Source organism: Dipodomys ordii, unplaced genomic scaffold (genome assembly GCF_000151885.1).
Source record: "Dipodomys ordii isolate 6190 unplaced genomic scaffold, Dord_2.0 Scaffold29, whole genome shotgun sequence".
In the NCBI taxonomy this organism is placed as follows: Eukaryota; Metazoa; Chordata; class Mammalia; order Rodentia; family Heteromyidae; genus Dipodomys; species Dipodomys ordii.
The window spans coordinates 7,810,343-7,821,623 of record NW_012267245.1 but is presented as its reverse complement, the minus strand read 5'-3'; the positions used below and the strand labels follow the sequence as shown (position 1 = coordinate 7,821,623).

At 47.8% G+C, this 11,281-nt stretch overlaps 1 protein-coding gene across 1 annotated transcript in view; it reads right to left on the bottom strand.

The window, feature by feature from the left end:
- The window catches only part of Hsd17b4 (hydroxysteroid (17-beta) dehydrogenase 4), a 62,977-nt gene extending 59,980 nt beyond the window's left edge, over positions 1-2,997 (bottom strand). The window contains exons 1-2 of the mRNA XM_013016021.1: positions 2,928-2,997; positions 505-524 (exon numbers count right to left, since the gene is read on the bottom strand). Coding sequence (XP_012871475.1) covers positions 505-524; positions 2,928-2,997 — 90 coding nt within the window. The remainder of the gene's footprint in view (positions 1-504; positions 525-2,927) is intronic.
- Positions 2,998-11,281: the final 8,284 nt, after the last annotated feature.

Sequence of the window (11,281 nt, the reverse complement as noted above, 5' to 3'; positions counted from 1 at the left end):
CTACATATCACTCCGACTGTGTGGAATTTAAGCACAAAATCAACCCTGTTGTAATCTAGGAGAGATACATCCAGCCCAAGGCCCAAGTCAGGATTTAGGGTCTGTCAGACATGACCAGGGAGCCAGTCTCAAGATCAGTTTCCAGCCACTGACAGACCATAGCTGAGAGGAACCGGGTGAGCAAGATCAAGAACAGCCATGGGGCTGGGAAGGTGGCTCAGCGGTAGTGCTTACCTCACATGCATGAGGCCCTGGGTTCGATTCCTCAGCACCACATACAAAGAAAAAGCTGGGGATGGTGCTGTGGCTCAAGTGGTAGAGTGTTTGCCTTGAGCTGAAGAGCTGAGAGACAGAGCCCAGGCCCAGAGTGCAGGCCCCACGACCTACAACGTCAAAAAAAAAAAAAAGTGAGTGCCAAAATAAATAGGACTTGACTGAACCAAGGCCATAAATACAGTTGTCAAACTTAATCCGACATGGAAGGAGCGTGCTATGCAAACGTACCTCGGGGTTGTGGCCAAACCCTGGAAGGAGCAGGAGGAGCGGAGAAAGGATTAGGCGCAGCAGCAGCTCAGAATTTAGTTTCCAAACCAGCTATAACCTCGACCAGTTTGCAAAGTGACTTCAGCAGAGAGTGGCTACATCAAGGGGCTCAGATACAAAGTGATTCAGGGGGCCCAGGAAAGGCCCTTAAAAACACTCCCAGCTCTACCTATGGAGAATGACCCAAAGCAATGCACAACGTACTCTGAAATTCCCAGTCTGCTCTTTTCTCTTGTAAAACACTGAAGCTACTTGTGGTCCACTTTCTTTCTTTGTGATAATCCAATTTTATTAGAAATAATTCATATCCACAATATATACAGAATCATCACCCATATGCCCAATATAGTTCTTGACTCTGTTAAACTGAAAACAGTCACTTGCCTCTCAATAATGGTTTGTAGTTGCTTAAGTGACATGTTTTGTGTGAATCGATATGAACATCAGCATGCTACTTCAGGGGAAAAACACTGAAAAACCAATCTATCTCCTGCTTCCTTTTATTCTCTAGATCTAACCAAGATGGATCACTGTCCAGTATCTTTTTTTTTCTTTCTTTTTTTTGTCCATTGTGGGGCTTGAACTCTGGGCCTGGGTGCTGTCCTTCAGCTCTTCAGCTCAAGGCAAGCACTCTACTACTTGAGCCACAGCGCCACTTCTGGTTTTCTAGTGGTTTATTGGAGATGAGTCTCAGGGACTTTCCTGCCCGGGCTGGGTTTGAACTGCAATCCTCAGATCTCAGCCTCCTGAGTAGTTAGGATGACAGGCGTGAGCCACCAGCGCCTGGCCAGTATCTTTTAATATAACCATAATAGCTTCTAATCAATCAACTAATAGACAAATGGGCATGCTTTCTTAGAACTCTTATCCTGACTGGGACTCCTAAAGGGGCCTCTGGTGCTGGAGCGCCTGCCCCGGCCCTCTTTGCCACTGCCGGGAAGAACAAGAATACCATCTACAACATAACAATTCCAGAAATACTACACGCGTCGTGGCCCTGTGATTGTATATATGAATTCAGGTCCCACTTCAAGAGTAAAATTTCAATTATTTATATAGTTACTTACAATCTCATTTATATAAAATTCACACCATCTATCCCTCCTGGAAGAGGGAATCTTGTGCTTGACTTCTGCCTGACATCACGCCAACGTGGTCTACACAAGTCAGAGCGTGGTGACACCACCTCACCACAAGAGGGAGTGAAGAGCCACAGAAATGTCTCGCGGCGCAGCCGGGTTTCACGCTAGTTGTACACAAATCTGTGCGCTCTGGAGAATGCCAAGAGCTTGGTCCTTTGTGTCTCCCCCATCCTCTTCTCCACTTTACTTTCCTGGTGTTAGGGGTCGAACCCGGGGCCTTCCACATGATAGCCCAGGGTTGTACCACTGAGCTATGTGCCCAGCCCCTTTTCTCTTTCTAATAAACCAGAGAGAAAAGCTGACTGTAAAAGTAAGCTTGGAAAGGCTTATTTCTCCCTCTGCAGGCCCAGGCTGACTCCCCCCCCCCGACGGGGGCGGGAGGGGGTCCTGTCTCAAGTTTCAAAGGAACCCTCAGTGCTGTCTCCACTCTAATTTGCCCTCAGAGCCCAGGACCCTGGTTCAAAGGAATATTGGCTGTGTTTAACCCTTCAAATGCTCCTTGAATGAAGTTACCATCAAAGCAACAAGATGGTATAGAGATCCAGAAATAATTTTGAGTGGCCCCAGTGAGCCCTCAGGAAGCAGAGAGAGGTCAGATGGAGAGCCTGGAAAATGTGTTTCTTGAGTGACATCAATAGAAATCCCCAGTCCGTCCTGTGCCCTTTGTACCTGGGAAGTCCCTAAGGCAGCCCAACATGCGCATGGGGTCTCATGATCACAGGGGCATTTGGCTATCTTCTGTTTGTTTTTTTTTTGTCTGTCGTGGGGCTTGAACTCTGGGCCTGGGCGCTGTCCCTCAGCTCTTCAGCTCAAGGAGAGCGCTCTACCACTTGAGCTACAGCGCCACTTATCTTCTGTTTTTCATATTAGTTACCGTCAATGGTTCACAGAACTGAGTAGGACGTCTTCCTCCACACAGTTAAGTCAGATATTACAGGCAGAAGTGGCAGCCACATACATATGGAGGGTAAACAGAGTAGTGACCGATTACAGTGGTGAAAACTGACATACAATGTCTTGTATCTCAGCCAGAGCTTATGGTGTACATAGAGTCACCAGAAGTTTCCAAACGAGGATGGGGAAAAGCAGGAAGTACGTGACTCAAAGTGGAACACAGCATGTGGAACACGGCATTGAATGCAGCATGTGGAACACAGCATGTAGAACACGGCGTGTAGGAATACAGAGTATAGAACACGGCATGTAGGAATGCAGCGTGTAGAACACAGTGTATAGGAATACAGCGTGTGGAACATGGCGTGTAGGAATACAGGATGTGGAACACTGTGTAGGAATGCAGCGTGTAGAACATGGCGTGTAGGAATATAGCATGTAGAACACAATCGTGTAGGAATACAGCATGTCGAACATGTTGTGTAGGAATGCAGCGTGTGGAACACGTTGTGTAGGAATGCAGCGTGTGGAACATGGCATGTGGAATGCAGCATGCAGAACATGGAGTGTAGGAATACAGCATGTAGAATACAGCATGTGGAATGCAGCATATAGAACACAGTGTGTGGAACATGGCGTGTAGGAATACGGCATGTGGAACACAGCATGTAGGAATGCAGCGTGTAGAACACATTGTGTAGGAGTGCAGCGTGTGGAACACGGTGTGTGGAACACGGCGTGTAGAATACAGCATGTAGAACACAGTGTGTAGGAGTGCAGCGTGTGGAACACGGTGTGCAGGAACACAGCCTGCCTCCCAGCTCTGACCCACGAGCATCCATACAGAGCCGGGAGGCCCAGGCCACAGGCCCAGCTCCCAGGGCTCCATATCTCAGGTCTGTCCAAATGAAAACAGCCATGATGACAAGGACAGAGAAGAGAGATTGGTTACATGGTGGGAAGAGGCCCAGCAGGTGCCCCGGCCCACCTCTGGGATTCGGCCATCAGCTGAAGGTTTAGACAGATGAAGGGCTGGGGTAGAGGTACAGGGAAGGCAGCAACGTGTGGTCTGGGGACCATGACTGAGGGGTCCACAGACGTCATTGTGGACATCAGGGAGGGCAGCAGCCTGACTCCCAGGAGAGACCCCCTCCCGCTCCAGAGAGCTGGCCCCTCGCAGGGCGGCCCTGCCGCTCCATTCCTCGGGTGTTGCCGGTCGTGATACAGATGTCATCCACCAGTCCTGTCCTTCCTGGACCCCAAGGTGGCTGCGGACACTGCTGGGGGGAAACGGAGGCTGGGCGCAAACGCTGTCTCCTGCTTCCACTTAAGTCATGGGCCAGGAAAGGACTCAGTGCTTTTCAGCCAAAACAGGCTCTAAATGCCGGTTATGAAGTGATTTTACAGCTGGACCACACAGCTCGGGGATTCCTGGGAGGCACGCAGGCCTTGTACCCAGGCTGAGGAGTTGCTCCATCGAGATCTATCATAGAAGCTTCAGGAAAAGAAGATGGAGGCCTCCAGGCAACGGACAAGCCAGACGAACCACCTCGGCAGTCACCGTATCGGTCTGCTTCAGACTGTCACAGCCTTCCGGACACAGGTGACTTGTGAAGTCGAGAAGGGTTTGCTTTGAGCTTGGGAAACTCGTTGGTCTGGGCCTTTGATACAGGTGGAACATCGTTGATAGGAGCCCAGGTTGGAGCGAATGCCCACATCCCAAACCAGCACAGAAAGGGAGAGGGAGGAGGAGAGCCCAGGGCCCATAATCCTAGATCTGAACGAGACCCGGGAGCCGTGCGGGGAGCCGGCCCCGCTGGTGCTGGGGCTGCTCGTACCCACCACACTGCTCAGTCTCAGCCCGCCTCCTTCTTCACCACCACGGCCACCACGTCAGACGCCCACATCACAAGTCTGGAGGAGACAAGCCAGGACAGTGCCCGGCCGTGTGGATCTCAGATAATTGCCATGAAGGTAACAGAGAAAGCTTTCAAGTCCCAAGGAATGGCAGAGAGTGTGCATTACCTCCGTTTTTAATTTGCCGTGGGACGAGGCATGTTATTAAGGACTCGCGTTTCAGGTAAACATTTCTCCCTCTGAGCAATATCATTAAACAAATAAATGTAATTACCTCTCACTCCCATCTGGTTCTCCTATTAATTGCATGTAATTAAATCAATTACCAAGCAATTCATTAGGGAGACGGGACTGTCCCCCCACAAAGAGCCATCTTCTCCAACCACACAGGACAGACATCTTCCTTCCTCAGTGATTCAGTCCTTCCCATCACCTGTAGATGACCCCTGGAAACTCCCACTGCCAGCCGGGGATCTGGAAGACGGAGGTGAAGGACGTGTCTCCCGCTGGACTTGAGGTGCACAGACAAGGGGGCGATCAATAAAGGAGCAACACCCCAGGCTGTCACCCAGCTCATAATTTGCCAGCCATGTATTCTTCAGGCTCTTTCCTTTCTGGGCTGGCTTTGAACCTCGACCTTCAGCTCTCAGCCTCCTGAGTAGCTGGGATGACAGGCGGGAGCCGCCGGCGCCCGGCTATAAATTTTCTACCTGATGGAAACAGGTACTCCACAAGGAGACTTGGCTGACTGCTGGACACATCATCTGAGTTCGGTTTTCTGATCTGAATCGGGTTGGTTTCTTCCTTTTTTTTTTTTTTTAAGTGTGTCGAAGGTAAAATGTGGCTGAAAGACTATTACTGACAACTTATCACAGCCTTAAACTGAGCAAGAGAATCACCCCTGGAACTAGACCACGGCAGCAAGGATGTGGGGCTCCTTTGCCTATCGATTACCCAAGCCGTAAACGAAAGATTCAACACACCAGGGCCTCTGCCTGGGCGTCTGCTTTTCCTTTATTTCTGACTCCAGATGGCAAGACTGCCCTCACCACCCACTCCGAAGGGAAAGCTTCCACGCACCACTGACGTGATACCTCCTTTTCATTGAGCCGTGGACTAGAGATGGTGTGCTGGGCATTTAATATTAAACCAGATCCTTTCATGAGCCTTGATGATCTGTGACATTTGGAGCAACTAAGATGCCCTCTCTGAACGGTCAGATCCCAGGCCCTCCTGCCCGTGCTAAGCATGGAAGTTCCGTGCAGTGCTGCAGCACGGTGCCACGGCCCACCTTGGGCGCGTGGCTGCGTTATCTGTCTCTGCAATGAGGCAGATGAAATGCTCTGATTGGTCAGAGCATTTCCAGCTGCGTATCACCGGTGACATCAGCACACAGAGAGAGCAGCGGTAACAGGTCGAACTCCGGGGAGGTTCATGGCACACACACAGGAGATTTTAGCCACAAATGTCAACGACCACAAACAAACAAATGCTGATATGTCTTTTAAGTCTTTAGACTCAATTATGTGTATTCTTACCTGAGCTTCAGGCTACATTACGAGCTAGGACAATCCCCAAACCCGGGCCAGACTACCATTGCCAACGTAAGGCCACAGGTCTTAGGTTGTGGCCATAATGGATGTAATCGATGGACACAAACCAGATCTCACTCGGGAACGGCTAAGCCAGGGCTGGGGCTTGTGAATCCACAGCGATGTGGCGAGCGTCTGTCATCCACTTTCGCCACGCTCACTCGGTGTCCTTCTGGGATTAAAAGAAGAACCATGGTGGAAAGCAAGGGAAGGAAGGCTGGCAGAGACGGAGGCGCTCAGCTTACCCTGAGGAGCTCAGGGAGAGGCCAGCGCCGTCAGAGGGTGAGGGTGAGGCAGTGGGACCCAGCCAATCCCCTTTCTTAAACCCAGGATGTGTGGGACCCGATCTCAGCCCTTGTTGGCGGGAGCCAGCAGCTGCTAAGACGGAAGCTGGTTTTGGTTGGATGAAGATGTTAGCACCGCCTTAGCACCTTGGTTGCACATGGCGTTGTATGCTAGAAGTGAAAAGAAAGAAAGAAAGAAAGCAGCACGTGAGCGTGTTTTAAATGAAGGTGACTACTCCACTCTTCAGTGTGAGCCTTCCTTCCCTACAGACCGCGCGACCCGTTCAAAGGACAGAAATGCCACAGTCAAGTTTCTGCTGACATGGCTGGTGTGGGTTGGTTGTTGTTGTTGTTGTTTTGGTTTGCTTACTTTGGCAATCCTGGGTTTGAATTCCGGACCTCACACTGGGTAGGACTCAGAGCCACACCCAGGCCTTCTTGCCTGTGTTTACACGCCACGTTAGGCAGTTTAAACAACTGCTTCAGTCCATCTGTAAGCTTTTAAGTGGAAATGGCCAAGTACAGAGAAGGCATTGTCCTAGACCATCTTACCAATCAAAACACGCGCTTTCAAAAAATCACATATTCTCTCCTTGAGTAAGAGTCAACTCCAAGAGCCTGAGCAGACACCACTTCCGTGGGACTGAAATACAACCCCGGAGCTGATACATACATACATATACATATCTATATCTATCATCTATCTATCATCTATCTATCATCTATCTATCTATCTATCATTTATCTATCACTCTATCTATCTATGTATCTATCTATCTATCATCTATCATCATCTATCTATCATCTATCTATCTATCCATCTATCTATCTATCATCTATCTATCTATCATCTTTGGATTTTCCCATTGTAGCTCCTTGAAAACAAAAACTTTGACTCATTTTTTGTGTTTATTATCTCAGTATTTTAACTAGGAGGTTTCCACTGTTTTTACCTGAACAACAGATTACTTCAGAGATAGGATAAGTATGTCATAACCAGCTCTGGGTTCTAAAACCTGCCATGAGTTTAACCGATGAGAAGACTCATGTCCAGAAATAGAATACCAAGTGGAGTAAAACACTGCAAAATCTGGTTAATTGAGATACTGTAAATGTGGAAACGTTAAGTATTATAATTCTAATGAGTAAGTTCAGTTTACTTCATTAGTATGTCTTAATTTCCTTCAGTCAAGTAGCAGTTAACTTTTTTTATGGTACGTTTTCAGCCTGTGGGTAAACTCATTCATCTTTTATGCTCTGTCTATCAGGACTGTAATGTGCTTTTTTTGTTTGTGTTTTGCCAGACCTGGGCCTTGAACTTGGAGCCTGGGCATTGTCACTGATCTTCTTTTGCTCTACCACTTGAGCCACAGCGCCACTTCCGGTGTTTTCTGTGTATGCGGTACCCAGGGCTTCATGCATGCCAGGCGAGCGCTCTACCCGTAAGCCACCTTCCCAGCCCGAGGACTGTCATGTGAAATGATATCTTAGCATGTATCTCAAGGATACGTTAAAATTCCCAGAAAAAATGAAGCTGACTTGGTAGATAGGGACCCCACCTTTGGTGGGGTCAGAAATACATCAGAAAGTTGATTAGGTGGCTTTCTAATTTTTCAGTCTATTTCTGCTGGCACTGGGGTTTGAACTCAGGGCTTCATGCTCTAGCTAGGCTTGCTTGCTCACAACAGGTGCTCTACCACCTGGGTTGTGTCTCCAAGCCTGGCTTTTTGCTGACTATTTTGGAGATGGCATCTCTTGAACTTTCTGACTAGAATAGCTCCCAAATGCAATCTTCTAGGCTCAGCCTCCCCAGTAGGTAATATTGCAGGCATGAGCCACTGGTGCTGACTTGTTTTTATTTTAATGTGTACTTTACTATAGGAGAAAAAGAGCTTTATAATTGTGAGTGAGGTACTGTTTCATAAAACAGCAAGGGTAATATTTCTATCGTTAGCTTGTAACACATGCTTTCTTGTAAGTTAACGTTGAATCATACATGACAAGTGTAATAATCAGGAAAAGACAAAGCTATTTTTTTTTTACCTCTTTTGCTGAAATTGTCTCCGTCTTCAAAGCTGGGATGAAAGTCGAAGCTCTGCGTCGGTGCCACCCGGCCGCCGTGGGGGAGGGGCCTCTGTACGTTACCAGGCCAGGTTCAAAGACAGCGTAATTGTAAGCACCTTGCCCTGAAGTTCCACAGGAGACAGAAATCTGAGCCACAATGCGCCCTCAAATAGAAGCCACGTTGAAAACTTGGAAAAAATGCCTTTGTGTAAAATAAGACCCAGATCTTCCGAGAACAGCTAGACCTACAATGATCTAAATTCTGTGTAGAGCGTCGCTATTTGAAAGTTCACTTTGAATGCACAATGTCCGCTCCTTCTGGAGGTGATGTTTTTAGAGCCGCTTTTACTTATACTTTACTTACCTGGAAGTAGTTTGTGGCTGTGACACATGAGATCTATGTGGTACAGCAGATGCCTGCCTCCATGCTCTCACTGTCCCTGACTCAATCTCCACTTCGTAACTGCAAGCGGTCAGCATCAACCCCACCGTCCTCTTGCTCTATTGGCTCACGCTTTGCTTTATTTTTTCTTTTCTTTATTTTCGTTGGACTCAGGGCCTGGGCGTTGGCCCTGAGCTTTTGCACTCTCTACCACTTTGAGCCACAGGACCACTTCTGAATTTCTGGTGCTTAATTAGAGATAAAAATCTCACGGATTCGGGCTAGGAAGGTGGCTCAGTGGTCGAGCGCTTGCCTTGCATGCAGAGGCCCTGGGTTTGATTCCTCAGCACCAAATAAACAGGAAAAGCCAGAAGTGGCGCTGTGGCTCAAGTGGTAGAGCGCTAGCCTTAAGCTGAAGAGCTCAGGGACAGTGCCCAGGCCCAGAGTTCAAGCCCCATGACGGACCAAAAAACTAAAAAATCCCACAGACTTTCCTGCCCGGGCTGGCTTTGAACTGTGATCCTCACATCTCAGTTTCCTGAGTAGCTAGGATGACAGGCGTGAGCCACCAGCACCCAGCACTTTTCTCTAGTTTACCGTGGTTACCAAAAAAAGAGGATTTCATAGGGTTCAAACTTTTTTGCAGAAAAGTTATCTGCACAAAATTAACAGTCAATTACAGCACAGTTATTTCTCTAAATCACTTAAAAGATTCAGCCAGGTGTGCTGGGGCATACCTGTCAACCCCGGGACTTTAGAGCCTAAAGCAGGAGGATCAAGAATTGTGAGACTGTATCGCAAAAACAAAACACATGTTCCCTAGCCACGCTTTTAACTTGGCTCAAAATTAGCTACGCTACGCATTCAAATCCTTCTCCACCTCACCTCCCTGCCTGCCACACGAAACCCAGGCAAGAATGTGAGTGGAGGGTTTGGAAATGACCTCCGTGCTTTCCAGACGAGACCGAGTCGTGCAAAGAAGCCCCTCTGGAAGATTCCGAGACATGTTAGAACACAGACCTCCCTCCTTCCACACAAGCTGGCCTTCCCCATCTGTGAGTTCTGCTTCGGCAGATGCAGCCAACTGTGCGTTGAAATTTGTTCTAAAAAGTGTGCAGTAAGCATGCATTGTTTTGTGTTTTTCTTTGGTCGCCATACCTTAAACAACCCCGGATAATAATGATTTACATAGTATTTACATTGTGTGGCCAAGGGAGGATGTACGCACATAAGGAGTCTGCAGATTCTTGTTCTGCAGCGTCTGGTGCAGCTATGGAGAAACACCTGTGTTCCTCGGCTTCCCTCCGTGTGAGGTGAAGGGTTCCGTCCACCATCCTCATGTCGTTGCTTGCCAGCCACTGAGCACAGGAACGTGATCCAAATGGACAGAGAGATCTCGAGCTAGGCCATCTAGGTGAAGTTGATCCTGCTCATAGCCGGAAATGAGCACACCATTATCCATACTTCCACCAGGCAAGGTCTGGTGAAGAGCAGAGTAATAATACAGCAGCGATGCAGAGCTGATCAGGCCCTTCTACGCAAGAGAAGGGCTGGGCAAAGAAGGCAGCTGCACCATTTACAGGGGATAAAGCCCAAGGCACAAATTCTGAGTCATACAGTCATTCTCAGAACACCTAGTGCTCGCCTTCCGGCTCGGGAAGGTGAGGTGGCTCTCCGTTCAAAACTGAGGGTCAGGACGTAACAGCAAACAGGGAGGGACTCTTTGTCTTGGCTACTGGTCTCAGACGAGCACAGGAAAGTCCCAGAGAAAGTGACCTGCAACTCAGGGTATGGCGGACATTTCATTTATGGGGGATTCCCAGGTGACCTGTGATTTCAGTATCAGTATTCTGGGAGGTAGACAAAATTAGGGCCAAAGAACACACCATAGGCACACACAAGGGAAATAGCTCATGTTGGGGGTTGGGCCTGTTATTTCCTAGGAGGAAATACGAACTTTAAAAATATATAAGCAAATGTTTACCTTTGTGTCATTTGCACATCTAAAATTATATAGAAACAATACAGCAACTGCTGGAGATAAAAAAAAAAAAACACCCTCTGGCTTATTCAGGAAAAATAGCAAATAAGAAATCACCAAAGCCTTATTAGTTAAGTAAAAAAATGACATCCTTTATTTATAGAACTGTGTTAAGCATTGGAGCACATCCACCATCTTATGTTCTTTAACCGTGTCCCACGTTATTTTGATGTGTTTGTCTCTAAAGTGAAGGGCTTTAAAAAATCTTTCATAATGTTCCTTACTCTTTATTGTCCCAATATCCAGGTCAATCTAGGTTTCCTCTTTTTATTTCATATGTGATATGGATGTTAATGAGAGAGATTTCATCAGCATGTCCTTCAAGATTACTTCAAAGTTAAGCCCTGGGAAAAGCATTTCAAGGAAATGACACACCATGACATTTTTTTTTTTTTGGGTCCGGTCCTGGGGCCTGAACTCTGGGTCTGGGCGCTGTCCCTCAGCTCTTCAGCTCAAGGCTAGCGCTCTACCACTTGAGCCAC